The 16,030-nt window shown below is 39.9% G+C and overlaps 1 protein-coding gene across 5 annotated transcripts in view; it reads right to left on the bottom strand.

Annotated features, from left to right (window-relative positions):
• Positions 1-16,030, bottom strand: part of SPATA6L (spermatogenesis associated 6 like) — a 58,788-nt gene that overhangs the window by 21,244 nt on the left and 21,514 nt on the right. For 2 of the 5 annotated variants that reach the window (XM_029203892.1, XM_029203895.1), the window contains 2 exons: positions 8,392-8,516; positions 549-626 (listed from right to left, as the gene is read on the bottom strand). In XM_029203892.1, the coding sequence (XP_029059725.1) occupies positions 549-626; positions 8,392-8,516 (203 nt within the window). Of the gene's footprint in view, positions 1-548; positions 627-8,391; positions 8,812-11,524; positions 11,644-14,708; positions 14,738-16,030 lie in introns of those variants that run through there. The other 3 variants (XM_029203893.1, XM_029203894.1, XM_029203891.1) reach the window with 3 other exon arrangements.

Raw genomic sequence — 16,030 nt, 5'->3', positions numbered from 1 at the left:
AACTCTCTATATCATTTTAGAAACGATTTTACATGGTTGCAAAATTATGGACAATAAGGTAAAACAAAAACAGAAAGAAATCAGGGTGAAGGGGAAATTAGGGCTGAACAAGAGAGTAAAATGAAGGTAGTGCTCATGGATGCCCCAAGACCCTCACTGTTACCAAAGGTGGCCCACAAATACAACTCTGAGCTTCAGCCTCAGCGCAGGAAAGAAGGAAACACTACTGTTGATAAAATCAAGAGTAAAAGTCATGGAACAACAACAACAAAAGCTAACTAAACGACACATCAAGCTTGTGATCGTAGCTTCTGGATCATTCTGTTCCACCAATTATGCCATGATGAATACATGCCAAACATACTCACTCTAATGTGACAGGCTGAACAAACAGTTTGACTATGGAAATTCAAACCTAGTAATAAGTTTCCAGGTTTCTGTTTGTCCAGTTGCATCTAAACTTGGTAAACCGAGTTTAGGCTGAAATTCTTTAAATTTGTGGAGAAAATTTCTAACATTTCTATCACTGGATTCTCGATTATACTTACAAGAAATCTGTTTCTATGCAGAAACACAGGTTCTCTGATGGCTGTCCTCGTAGAAAACTCTATTTTGGGAGCAATGCCCTGAAAATAAAACAGCATAAAAGAAACAAATAAAATGGAAAGAGGGTCTTTGCTCATCCTATCCTAACTTGAAATCATCCGAGAACCTAAATGCTCTTTTCTGTAGTTGGCATAATCTACACACATTATCTAAAATACATACATAACGAATATATATACAGTGAAATATTATTCAGCCTTTCAAAAGAAGAAGATCCTGCCATTTGTGACAACATAGAAGAAACCAGAGGACCCTATACTAAGTGAAATAAACAAGACACAGAAAGGCAAATACTGCATGTCTCACTTATATGTGCAATCTGAAACAAATTCATAGAAACAGCTAATAGAGAGCTGGTTGCCAGGAGCTGGAGGATGGGGGAAATGGGGAGATGTTAGAGGTTAGGGGAGATGTTTCAGTTAGGCAAGATGAACATATTCTAGAAGTGGAATGTACAGCAATGTGACAACAGTTAACAATACCATATTTTATATTTGAAATCTTCTGAAAGGGTGGATGTTAAGTATTTTCACCACAAAAAAGAACAAAAACAACAGTTTACAATGTTAAATGATGGATATGTTAATTAGCTTGATTGTGGGAATTCCCTGGCAGTCCAGTGGTTAGGACTTGGCACTTTCACTGTCGGGGCCCAGGTTCCATCCCTGGTCAGGGAACTAAGATCCCACAAGCCACACAGCACGGCCAAAAAAAAAAAAAAAAAAATTAGCTTGATTGTGGCAATTATTTTACAATGTATATACAAAAATAAAGGTGTATACCTTAAATATATACAGGTTTTGTCAATTATACACCAACAAAGCTGAAAATAAAATACATACATAATAAGAATAGCTAAACACATATAATACTACATATTATGTGCCAGAGCCCAACCAAAGGGCTTTGCATATATTAACTCATCTAACCCTCACAACAACCCTGTGAGGTTGGTGCCAGTAGTATCTCCACTTTGTAGATGTGTAAGCTAAGGTACAGAGAATTTAAGCAACTTGTCCAGCTAGTACTGGCAGAGCTGGTAATTGAATCCAGGCATTGCAACTTGTGTCCCCACAGTTAGCTACTCTATTTAAAACACTGGACCATGGAACTGAATGAGATTACCTAGGGGGAGGGATGGATAGAAGTTCTCCTTCCCTACCTACCTGCTTTGAAAACATGCTTTATATCTCATACAAAATATTTATACTCATTTCCAAACTCTTCATTTTGTTTCATTGATCAATACTTCTTTTTCTGCTCGGTACCATCCTATCTAAAACATGGTGATACATACATATATATATATATATATACATACATACACATATATATACATACACATACATATACCCTATCCTACTTAATTCTCATAGTGCTATAAGGAAAGTACAGTTATTAACGTCAACCCACTTTATAAATGATAAAACTGAGAACTGGACAAAAACTTGAAACAACTCTAATGTTCTTCATAGGTGAATAAACTATGGTATATCTATATAATGGAATCTACTCAGTAATAACAAGGAACAAGTTACTGATACACACAACTACATGGATGAATCTTAAAAACATTGTTCTACGTGAAAGAAGCCAGTCTTGAGTGGTTACAGACTATGTGATTCCATTTATGTGACATTCTCAAGAGGAAACAAAGTTTTAATGACAGAGAACAGATTAGTGGATTATGGCAGAGGATGTGTCTATAAAGAGATAGCATGAGGGAGATTTGGGGAGTGATGGAACTGTTCTGTATCCTGATTATGATGGTGGTTTCACAAATCTATACATGTGTTAAATTCATAGAACTGTGTATCAAAAAAGTCAATTTTACTGTATATTTAAAAAATACAATTATTTTTCTTTAAAAAAAACTGAGGCAGAAAGAGATATTAAGCAATTTTCCCAAGGTCACATGTCTTGTAAACGTCAAAACAGGTATAGGACTTGGAGCTGAATTACACTGTCTCCAATTGACCCCATCCAGTTACCTGCAGCCCCTCTGAACATGACCCTTTGCTCTCCTCTCCCCCAGAGAACACCGCCTGGCCAGGTACCCCTTTGTTCTGGGGACACTTTCCCTTTCTTCTTGTTGCCAATCCAAATCCTACCTGTCTCTTGAAGCCTGGCCTCACCCTCTCCCCTCCAGGCACACCCATAGTGACTTCTCCCTCCAGTTGCTAACAGCTCATTTCACTTATATAACATACTCCAAGTACCTGCAAGAAGAATTTGCATCGGCCGAAGCCCTAGAGGGAAAAGGAACCAACATGCACTGTATGTTTAGACAGGTACCAGGTGCTCCTAGAGGCTTTCACATGTGCGATCTCATTTAATCCTCATACAACCTATGTAGTCGACAATTATATCCCACTTTAAATGTGAGGGAACAGGCTTGAAGAGGTTAGTCTGTCCAGTGTCACACAGCTGGGGATCAGTAGAGCCAAGAGCTGAAACTCTGTTGGACAGCAAAACCCATCCTCTTTCCATTACCTCATGCTACCTCTCAGGGGGCTTCATGGATGAACTAGTCAGCTCGATTCCTGTGCATTCATTCATTCCGATGCACATTCAGTCCTGTACATTCATCTTGTCTACAGAACAGGTCCTCACAGGCACAACCTACCTCCTCAGCTCCCCCTCCTCTTTTTTTTTTGCCTCTAGAATGCATAGTACGCCCATAAGAGTGTTAGGCCCGGACTGGTGACTCAAGATTTCTGGGCTTATAAACACAAGAGCCCAGTTGCTGCACAGAGTTGAATAATTGGGGCGGGGGGGGGGCGGCGGGGAGGTGGCGTTCCATAAAGAATGCACAATAACATGGCCGGCACAGCCTCACCTCCAGTTATCAAGACTGCCCACATGAAGAAGAGGGTGGGGGAAGGGGAGTTTCGGGATCCACAGCACCACTGGTGGAAATCCAAAACCTCATGGGTGCGCGAAGCCCCAGGTCCCCAGCGGCCCAGCTGCCTGAGCCTGAACAAGTTATCTCTTAAGCCACAGACTGGTGTAGTCTTCTTAATGCCTCATGGAGAAGTAGTATTAACCATTGAATGACAGTTTAATAAAATATAACAGCTCACATTATTGTGCACTTAACTATACACCAGATATTATGCTAAAGACTATACATATATTACCTCATTTAACCCTTCTAATAACCCTATAAGGGAAGAACTATTACCAGTCCCATTTTACAGATGAAGAAACTAAGGTACATGGAGACTAAGTAATTTACCCAAAATCACACAGTCATTCAGTGACAAAACTGGGCTTGAACCCAGACCACCTGAGTCCACATGTAACCGCTATACATGCAGCTCCACTTTGCCTGGAGAAGACGAGGAGGGTCCCCTACCAGTAAGGAATCCACAGCCTGTAACACCATCTTGTTCACCTATTTGACCTCCACTCCTGGCAGTGACTTCCAGACAATACGGAGGAAGGTATTTTTCATAGAAGTACTGATTTTAGCATAACAGTTTAGAGCTGAAATTTACAGGCTCTATCTTGTGCAATCCCCTCAGCAACGGGATGGTGGTGATGATGGTTAGGTCAATAAATGTATTTAACAGTAGGATTTTCCTAGAATCACTGCACTAAAGAAAAATGGAAATTATTAACTAAAAATTAATAATTAAAAAAATACTGTTTCTGCTTAATTTACAAATTCAGCCTTTACCTAACAAAAAACAGATTATATTCCCCTCCTCAGAATTCTTGACCTCAGCAGGAAAAGGAGGCAAAAAAGGCTGTTAGCATAACAAGTGAAATGAAATAAAATATGGAAGTACAAAGAAAAAGTCACACTTTATTGGAGGAAATAAATCTAATTCTTAATGAACTAAGAAGAGAAAATAAATGAAGTGAATGATTTGCCTGACCCGCACATGTCATTTATTCTCATATCCTACAACATTAATGAAAAGAAATTGGACCCTGGGCTGAAATAAACATGAGAGATTTAGCATCATGCAGTGACCGAGTGCAAACTTCGAAGCCCGACAGGCCAGCATGAGAATCCCTGCTCCATTGCTCACCAAGTCTGTGACTCTGAGTACCTTTGATAAATTCTCCATGCCAGCTTCCCCATGCCTAAGATGAGGAAAATAATAGTAGCCACCTTGCAGGGTTAAGGAGGATTGAACAAGATCATCCATGTAAGGAGCTCAGCACAGTGCCTGGCATCTAGCGAACATGCAATGAATGTCAGCTATTAGTAAAGCTTCAGCAATTGGTTTTATTTTGCTTTATAGAACATACAGAAATTGAGCTCCTCTATCTTTTTACAAATTGTTTAACGTATACTTTCATTAACTTCATTGTAAGAATTGATACTTTACCTCTAATGCATGAAGATCTTTCCCTGCAGTTTTAAAGCTCTTTCACTTATGATTACCTGCATTTATGAATAACTACAAACACAACTTCCATAGGTTCTTCTCCCTACTTATGCCCATAAAGTTAAACAAAGATAACATTTGGGAAAATATGAGAAAGTGTGTTTCTTCTTGTCTTGATACTTAGCTGGATACCAGCCCAGTGTTTGTAGATAGATTTTATTTAATAGAAAACTTGGGCAAACCAAAGTTAATATAAAGAGTATCTCCCACCTAATGCTCACTAGTTTTTATCCCTTTTTGCTTCTGAAGAGCAAAATCCCAATAACTCAACATAATAAAGACAAGCATCTCACAAGTACCATGGGTATAAGTGATACACAAAGAACATCTCTGAGAAAAAAAAATGTCAGTGATATTCACCAAACCTTCAAAGATTATTGGAGGGCTTATGCTCATTAGGAATTCAGATTAGGAGAACTTTTGATGAATGCCTGCTGTTTGAAGTATTAGAACTAGAAGTCCTGTCATCATAAACATCCTAGAAACAGGGGTCCTGCATGTTATGTATTCTGCACAGTACTCTCAACAAAATGGAGACAATAACACTTTATTAAATTATAATAATGGTGATTCATGGGGCAGTAACAGAAAAGTTGAGTATTAAGTATGCTTTTTATAATTCACAAGGATGTGGCCCTTAAAACAGAGGTCATCCAAGTGACATAAAAGTAAAGAAAATTGTCAGAGTTTCTGCAGTGTTAAAAATCATCCCAGATACCATCAAAATGAATATTTTGAATTTGGGTTCAGATAATGCCCCCCAAACAGTTAGATAATCAACTAAATAACTGCTGTATCTTTTAAGATCCTTCAATAATATCAGTCTGTGAACCTCTGACAGTTTCCCCTCCATTAAGTAGAGACAATAATATCTGCCTTGGCTGACTTAAGAACTGTTATGAGGAAAATAAGATATCACATGAAAAAACCCAAGCACAAAATAAGTGAGAGGTAGCATTATTACTATCACTACTCTATTTTACTATTATTATTACTAAAACAATAGCTATGATTAAATAAACGGATATTAAATCTTTCAGTTAGTCTGCATTAAGAGGAGATGAAAAAACAGACACAAAAACAAATTTATGGTTACCAGAGGGGAAAGGGGGTGGGGGAGGGATAAATTAGGAGTTTGGAATTAGCTGATACAAACTGCTACATATAGAATAGATAAACAACAAGGTCCTACTATATATAGCACAGGGAACTATATTCAGTATCCTGTAATAGGGATTTCCCTGGTGGCACAGTGGTTAAGACTGCCTGCCAATGCAGGGGACACGGGTTCCAGCCCTGGTCCGGGAAGATCCCACATGCCGCAGAGCAACTAAGCCCGTGCACCACAACTACTGAGCCTGTGTTCTAGAGCCCGCGAGCCACAACTACTGAGCCCACGTGTCACAACTACCGAAGCCTGTGTGCCTAGAGCCCGTGCTCTGCAACAAGAGAAGCCACTGCAGTGAGAAGCACACACACCGCCATGAAGAGTAGCCCCCGCTCGCCGCAAGTAGAGAAAGCCTATGCACGGCAGCGAAGACCCAACCCAGCAGATAATAAATAAAATTAATTAATTCAAAAAAAATCCTGTAATAAACCATAATGGAAAAGAATCTGAAAAAGAATATATATAAATAATAACACATTATTATATATAATATATATAAATAATAACATATTATATATAATATATATAAAACTGAATAATTATATATATATAACTGAATCACTTTGCTATACACCAGAAACTAACACAACACTGTAAATCAACTATATTTCAATTAAAAAATTTTTAATTAAAAAAAGAGGTGAAAGAAGAAACCTTTTTATAACTATGTGATGGTGTGAATATAGCAGTGACTTAGAATGGTTAGATAAGACTCCCACATCTCATGCCTGACAGATCTCCATGGCTTACGTTATACAAGGATAAAAGTCTGAACCAGTGGAAGACTTCGGTGCCTGGATTCTGCAAATTCCTTTTTCTAAAGTTTAAGTTGCCTATTTAACAGAAGAAGACTATGTAATGCTTAACTCTTTCGGAAAACCTCGGTGATCTCTTCTGAGTGGCTGGAGAGATCAGGGAGCCAGTGCTGAGTTATGCAGTGAATTAAGACATGGGCAGGGGCTTCCCTGGTGGCGCAGTGGTTGAGAGTCCACCTGCCGATGCAGGGGACACGGGTTCGTGCCCCGGTCTGGGAGGATCCCACGTGCCGCGGAGCGGCTGGGCCCGTGAGCCATGGCCGCTGAGCCTGCGCGTCCGGAGCCTGTGCTCCGCAACCGGAGAGGCCACAGCAGTGAGAGGCCAAAAAAAAAAGACATGGGCAGCTGATGATTAATACCTGTGTGATCCAGTTAATAACTTGGAGCCATGAGAAGCACAAAACTAAACTGGTTTGGCTGCTCCCACCCTTGGTAGCAGTAGCAGTAGGAGCAAGGTAGGCTCGGCCATGACCAGAAGGAATGTATGCGTGTGTATGAATGTGCCTGCTCACGGGCCTGCAGTCACAAAGTGACGTCCTTAAGTATGCAAGGTCCCACAGCCTGAGACCTGGCCACATTTGGGAGGGTGAAGGTGAGCTGTGCCATTTGCTTTTTTTTTCATGGTAAATTGGAATTTATTACTGGGAATGGTGGGATGGGTTAGTAAGTATAATTGAACTATACAGAGTGGTCGTTAAGCCTGGAGATAATAGACAATTGTAGTGAAAAGTCATATCAACAAGCCATTTATTACGTATATCTCTGTCACCAGGCCTTTATGGCCATCTGTATATTTCCATATTTTGAATGCTCATTAATAGTGAGGGAGAACACTGACCAGAGCTTTATCTCATTCTTGTTAATTTCCTGAGTGTAGCTGTGGCACAGGGGTGAACTCGCCAAAACATGGGTAATCCAAGGAAAGGATACGGGGCTGGAGATAACCACAGTCTCGGCAATCTTTTCCCCAGTAACCAGGGGTGTTTAAGCCTAATTTTGAACTTTAAAATAATTTTTTTGTACTTAAGACCTTTTATATAATGAAAAATGCCTTGATCTGTATTCTTATAAATGGTGCTAAAATATGGTACTCCTACAGGAACCAGGGCAATCCACAGTAATGTTGGTTACTTCGAGTATTTCGATGTGGGAAGAAAGCGAAAATGAATGTATTTAATGAAAAAAAAAAAAAAAGACTCCCACATCTCAGATCAATAGTGGGAATCGGTATCATTTATTATTTTGAGTGGGGCACCTAATCAGGGCTGCTGAAGAGAACATCAGGGGCACTAACCAAGATGAAGTGATCTGCCCACAAACTGGTCCTGTCAGGAAGAAAATGTTCAGGTCCTGAGAATTCCTCTCCCAACAGAAGCCCAGCTGGGCACAGATCACTTACCGGAAAACCTTCAACTGTCTTCATGAGCACCTCCCTACACAGCCCAGGGTACGAAGGTGTCAGCCTGGGTACAGGGAAGAGAAAGTCCCGCGTGTTTTCTTCATAATAGGCCAACTCTTGCCACGCTAGAAACAAAGGAAAAAAGGCATAAGCAGATTTATGTTCTGAAAATGATGTATCTACAACCCTGAGTTCAACAAAATAAAAGCTTAGACAAGTGATGGCAGAGACGGCACTCAGATAAAAATAGACATTTTGATCACAGCACCTGTTATTCAAGAGGCAACGACTTCTACTACTTTTTGTCTCATGCATAATTTTTAAAAGCCTTCCCAAGTCACTGCAGAGAAAAAGACTACCTAAAGGGTTGCTCCACAAAATAGAACAAAAGGGAAAATCTGTCCATCCATCTCTTTCCATCCAACATCGACAAATGTTTTCTAAGGAGACAAATGTTTTGTAAGGACATACCGTGGGCCAGGTCCTAGGGATAGAACAGGCAGACAATGCCCTGTTCACTCAAAGGTTACAGTGTAGACTAGGGTTCCATGTGTTCTGTGATGTAGGAATGTCAGCATCCCAATGGCTCAGAGAACAGCCAGAGCTGTGGTTCTCAGCAGTACTGGTAACAAACCCAGGGACATTTTGGAAATTTGTGGAGAAATTTCACAGGCAGGAACCAAAGTTCAAGGTATCCTGCAATGCTCAAGACACACCTGCTCGACTATTTAACACCCTACCAGACATTCTTTCAGGCAAGAAAACTTTTTATAGTTATCTGAGCCTGGAATCTAACTGTTACATATAAACACAAAGCATTTTTTTGTACAACTTAAAAATACACTGAATTTTCAGGAATACAGGTACCAGGTAAATTAAGGAACAACTGTACTTTGCTTTGTTTGGATATTTACCAAGACCCTTTTGGCATTTTGAAAATCATATCACATCCAAATATTACATTTTGCTCAACATCTACATATTAGTATACATGTCATTTTATTTTAAATCATTTTCCTTTGTATTTCTCCTTTATATTATGGCTGGAATACTATATATTTTTTGCAGTGACCTATATAATTGGTTATATTAACTGTGAATATTATTTCAGTATGGTAAAAGAGATAGTATGAAATACTCATTACCAAAAGATCATCTTGGGTGTAATATGATTAAGAATCACTGAGCTAAATGATGGAGAAGGTGCCTTCTACAAAACAGGTGCTATACAAGTGGTTTGGACCAAGAGTGGCCCCTGTACAGAGCACCACCAAAAAATTAACTGTAGTCAGTGAGGTAGCTTTGATACTGACCAGGGTTCCTGGCCTTCCCCAATCAATAGCAATTGACTAGAGGCCAGATAAGAAACTCAGGCAAGGCTTTATTGGGGCCCCTGCGACCTCAGGTGGGAGCAAAAACAAATGTTTCCCTTGCTTGCTGGGTCCCAGACGCCAGACGAGCTGGTTCCTTATAAGGGGGTGAGGGTAGGGGTGTGTCCAGGGATCAGGCCAGAGGGTGGCTTAGGTGTTTTGCCCACCCCTCCAGTGGGGTGTATTGAGTGCAGGCGGCATGCTCAGGACCCTGCATTTGCTCCCCGACACCCTGTTTTTGCTCCAGTCTCTTCAGAAGTGGCAGGTGGGTTTTTTGGTCTCTTTGTATCTTTTGTCCAGAATTTGCCCCAACTACCCATGCACGCAGTTATTTTTAGTCCCATATAGTTTCTTTGTATTTCGTTGCTGGAGGATAGATGTGTCCAGGTGCAGGCATTGTAGCAAAGGGTCCCAGGTCCCAGCCTGTCTCAACTTTACTGTTTTGTGACTCCTATTTTATTTGTCTGAAGAATTCTGATGAGGGTATATTTTGGTGCATCAACTGTAGAAAATAACTGACCTTACATCAAATAATATGATGGATTAATTTCTTCCTACTTATTCCATTTAATATGAATGTTTGGATTCTAACAAGGATCAAAGTGCAAAAAGAATGTGTTCTACATTTTTCATCATATTTCTTTCTCTTCTTCCCTTCTCAGACACGCTCCAGCCACAAAGGACTGATGATGTGTCTTTCCCTCGTCTGCTCTGCACTTCCTCAGCTTATGCTATTTCTTACAAAACATCCTTTCTTCCTCCCCATCCTGCTGAAATTCTATTCATCTTTCAAGTTTCACCTTAAGTGTCTTATAGTATCTCCAAAATAACAGGTCCAAAATAGAACTCTTGACTTTTTTCCACAAATCAGCTCTCCTCTACCTTCCCATCAGAGGAACCAGTACTAGTTACTCAAGCCAAAAATCTAGGATTTATCCTTGATTCCACTCTCACTCCTTACATCAATCCATTAGCAAGTTCTGTTGACTATATCTCCAAAATAAATCTAAATTTTGTTCCCTTCTCTCTATTATTACAGCTACCACCATGGTCCAAGCCCCCACCCTCCTCTCTCCTGGACTGCTGCCATGACCTCCTAGCTGGTCTCCCTGCTTCCATTCTTCCTGAACTCAAATCTATTCCCTACACACTGTGAGGTTACATCAGATTGTGACTTTCACGTGGTTAAACCTTCCAATAGGCTTGCCATCATATTAGAATAAAATCTAAGCATCTTATCCTAGCCTTTAAGGCTCTGTATAGTCAGGCCTCTAATCACCTCTCCTACTTCCTTTATTATCACTCTCCTCCTTGGTCATTCCATAGCATCCCTCCTGCCCTTCTTGCTGTCCCTCAAACACACCGAGGTCATCTCTACCCTAAAGATTTGTCCGTCTTTGGACTTCCCTGGTGGCGCAGTGGTTAAGAATCTGCCTGTCAATGCAGGGCACATAGGTTCAATCCCTGGTCTGGGAAGATCCCACATGCCACAGAGCAACTAAGCCCGTGTGCCACAACTACTGAGCCCGCATGCTGCAACTACTGAAGCCCGCCTAGAGCCTGTGCTCCACAACAAGAGAAAACACCTCAATGAGAAACCCGCACACCGTAACGAACAGTAGCCCTAGCTTGCCGCAACTAAAGAAAGCCCGCATGCGGCAACAAAGAACCAACACAGCAAAAAATTAAATAAATAAATTTATACATATATTTTAAAAAAGGTACTGGATTTAGGGCTCACTCTAAATCCAGGATAATCTCACCTTGAGATTCTTAACTTAATTAGCATCATACATTCCATGATCTGTGATACCAGCTCAGCAGTGCTCCCCACACTACGCTGGTCTGCACAAACATCGTGTGTTTCCGATCGTATGTTCCTATTGGGAACAAACACCTGGTATGATGCTCTACACAGTGGGCTTTTCCTTTTTCCTTTCATATGTTTTTGGCTAGTTCTCGTCACTGCATCCAAAATGATAGCTATTACTTACTATTCATACATTTAGCAAGAATTAAGATAAAAATGAGAGGTCCGAGAATTGGAAGTGAGTTATCTGCTATCTTTGGAATCACTGGAATAAAAAAGAAACTGAAATAGGCTTAGAGAAACAGAAGGTTGTGAAGCTTCTCAATTCTATCTCTCTGGTTTGGTCATTTTCTAAAGATCCAAACTACCACCCAGTGTGAAAATGTCAGCACACCAAGGGGATGTTACAGCAAGAGCCTAGGTTATAAATAATAAATAAACATGTGCACAGGCTGAGCAAGTCTCATAAGCCAAGTAAAATGCCTGAAAGAGCTTGGTGTTCTTAATAGGCTAACGGCACAGACAGGGACATCGTCAATGCCATTAGTGAAAAACTTCTCCCTGAAAAAGGAAACAAATGAGACTTCAAGAGAAATAATAATTTTAATAACGATACTGCTTCTAGAAACATCTAATATTTAGAGAGCATATCAGAATTGACAGCTTGCTTCCCCATATGGAGTCTCACTTGATTCCTTCTTCACAGATAAATGAGGCTCTGAGAGTTGAAGACACTTGTCATGATGCCAAATGGCAAAGCAGGAATTCAAAACCAGATCATCTGAGGCAGGAGTTCTTTCCTTGCTGATGCCTAGTAAACATCACTATGAAGTATAAAATCAAGCTCTGGGGCTTCCCTGGTAGTGCAGTCATTAAGAATCCACCTGCCAATGCAGGGGACACGGGTTCGAGCCCTGGTCCGGGAAGATTCCATATGCTGCGGAGCAACTAAGCCCGTGTGCCACAACTACTGAGCCCGCACTCTAGAGCCCGTGAGCCACAATTACTGAGCCCACGTGCCTAGAGCCCGCGCTCCGCAACAAGAGAAGCCACCGCAATGAGAAGCCCGCACACCACAACAAAGAGTAGCCCCCACTCACCGCAACTAAAGAACGCCTGCGAGCAGCAATGAAGACCCAACGCAGCCAAAAATAAATTAATTAAAAAAAAAATCAAGCTCTGATTCACGGAATGGGTGCCCACTAAAAAAGAGCATTTTACAGCTGGACTGAATATACATGACTTATCCCAAAGTAGAAGTTTCTGTGTAAGAGGTCAATAAAAAAAAAGCACCAAGCTCACTGTCAAACAGAATTATGCTGCCCTCCTGTGTCTATTTGCTTTTTCCCATCTTCGTAAACTGAAGACCCAGAGGAGTCTTTATTACTTCTAAGCCAAATCATTGGATCTCTTCATTCTTTAGAAGTAAAGCTGTATGCAAATCTGAGGTACTTGTATCACAAACTTAATGGTCATAATATGTCTTTTGATTATAGTAAGTGTGTTTGAAAGTGCTATGAAACAATATCAAATACAGTAATATCTACAACAAAATGAAAAGGTAACAATTCGGCCAAAGAAGAATTGTTCCCTGAGAACCTAAATGTGGCCCATGGGACCCCACAGCACAGTCCACTTGAGACTTTAAGCAAATAATTTTTACTTAATTAGCTAGTATCAAGAACCAGCAGATCAAGGCGGCTCACCATCACCACTCTGTACCTGGTGCCACTGGCATACCACCAGGAAATGGCACAGTGTAGGGCATTTTCTAAGTACACCTTCACTAAACATATGTTGGACAAATTAATGGATCAATCTGTAATGCATCTGAAGCTAAACAAAATTAATTATATCAAGCAATTCAAGTTTAATTCCACTAAAATTACAATCTGAAATTGAAGGATTGTAGACAAAAGGAAGACAAGTACAATAAAGCCCCCACTTTGTATCTGATTAACTTCTGAGTTATAACCTGTAAGCATGCACCCAGCTTCAGTATTCTCCAGTCATCACAATTTTGAACCATTCTTGCAACCTTCTGACAGGTGGATTTCCGGTCAAGTAAAAAAAAAACTGGCAGTCAAAAATATACCCAATTTTAAAAAGTTGCAGGAAATATACATTCAATCTATATATATACATATATACATGAAATATACATATACTAAATATTAGACATATTTAATATTTATGTATATATATGTGAGTGTGTGTTTGTGTATATGTCTATATATTTCAGAATTGGTTGAATACACTAAATGCATTATAAAAGGCCTAAGAAAGATATACAACAAATTGTTAATTGTAATTATTGTCAGAGGTTGTTGAAGAATGTGAATTTTTACTTTTCGTTTTATATTATTTTGTTATTTACAATTTTTACAGTGAGGATATTTATTATAGATATTGGGTAATCTTTTTAACTCACGAAAAATTAAATAAGATCAAAATGGTCCTGCTTCTATTTTGTTAGCATACTAAAATATAACTTGCCAGTTAACAGTGACATACGTTTGAACATAAAATTGGGTCAAATAAAAAACTTATGGAATGGGGCTTCCCTGGTGGCACAGTGGTTGAGAGTCCGCCTGCCGATGCAGGGGACACGGGTTCGTGTCCCAGTCCGGGAGGATCCCACATGCTGTGTAGCGGCTGGGCCCGTGAGCCATGGCCACTGAGCCTGCGTGTCCGGAGCCTGTGCTCCGCAACAGGAGAGGCCACAACAGTGAGAGGCCCACGTACCGCCAAAAAAAAAAAAAAAAAATTATGGAAGAAAACTCAATGCCCTGATTTTAGCCTGTTACTTTTAGGCTAAAAAACATTCAGTGAGAATTTCTGAAAAGCAGGTAGGAGGCATCTCTGATCTTCCCTCTGTTCTGCCTACCTAAGAAAGCACTGACATATACAAGTGTGTCCATCCCTAGACCCACCGAGAGTGGGGGTCTTATCTGTTTTCAGGACATGCCTCTGCCAACAAACTCAGCAGCAGAAGAAAGAACTACAGACTACTGGGTCCACTCCACTCCACTGGGGCCCTTGACCTGCTGCAGAGCAGCCACAGTAGGCAGGGCCATGATCCTCATAAAAGCCTCCACAGCCACCTCTGCTTTAGCTGAGGCATCTACCAGACTCACCTTCCTTCTCCTATGCTTTCTTTTTTTTTTTTTTTTTTTTTGCAGTATGTGGGCCTCCTGCTGAGCACAGGCTCCAATCGCGCCGGCCCAGCGGCCATGGCTCACAGGCCCATCTGCTCCGCGGCATATGGGATCTTCCCGGACCGGGTCACGAACCCGCGTACCCCTGCATCGGCAGGTGGACTCCCAACCACTGCGCCACCAGGGAATCCCCTCCTATGCTTTCTTAAGAAAAAGAAAGTTTCACACAATAAAATATCAAAATAATGCAACAAAACAGGGGAAATACATATGTGTTAAGCATAACTGATTTAAAACTTTGGTGAAAATATCAGGAATTTATACCAAAATGCAATGTTAATATGCAGACATCACTCCACAAGTAATCAAAGGACACTGACAGTCATACTATACAGAAGGAAAGAAAGAAAACAAATTATAATATGGGAAAATAGAAAATTTCTGAAGTAAATTTAAAATGTTAAGGTTGTCACAAATCATATCTAAAAAGAAGGGACCGGAAAATATGGTGAAATATATTTTAAAGAATTATTACACACTTTATAAACACAAAAAATCCAAATGATAGCATCCAGCATTAGCTAGGATATGGGGAACAGGCACTCTATACAGTGCTGAATGCAGTAGAAATAATGGAAACTTGCTGGGGATCAGTTTACTCTCAGGTTATAAGATATGGTTCAATCTAGCAATTCTATTCTTTACAAATATATCAAGAGAAAAAATAATTGTTATAAATATATGAAAGACAAAGAAATCCTAATGAGCAGCAATATCAATTTAAGATTGGTAAAAACACTATGGAAAATACATACCTATTGAAAATGACAAATAAGTTACCTACAGGTAACAATGTAGAGTGAAATAGTAAAACCCCAAATATTATTTACAGACTTTTTATAGACCTATAAAAACACATAAGTAAATTCATGAAATTCTTCATTTTACCAAAAATAATGCTTTTCGATCTGTTTTTAAAAATTACAGTATAACAGTAACATATAATTGGGGAAGTTAGTAAGAGAAGAAAATGTATGTGACATTATTTATGTAAAAATTCCATATCCATGTGTTCTTCTAACCACAGAGAAATAGCAAGAAACATGTTCACCAAAATATAAATAAAGGTTTCCTCAGCATTTGGGGATGCTTTTTACAAGTTAAAACTGTGAAGCTGGGAAGGGAAAGGGCAAAGCTTATGTTAGCAAATATGAGAAGAGTATTAGAAATGTTTCTGAGTTTTAGGTATCCTCTCTCTCTCTCTCTCTCTCTCTCTCTCTCTCTCTCTCACATGCACACAC

Source organism: Monodon monoceros, unplaced genomic scaffold (genome assembly GCF_005190385.1).
Source record: "Monodon monoceros isolate NGI ecotype Baffin Bay Population unplaced genomic scaffold, NGI_Narwhal_1 Super_Scaffold_5, whole genome shotgun sequence".
NCBI lineage: Eukaryota > Metazoa > Chordata > Mammalia > Artiodactyla > Monodontidae > Monodon > Monodon monoceros.
Note: the sequence above shows the minus strand (reverse complement) of the source record. Positions and strands in the feature narration are given on the sequence as shown.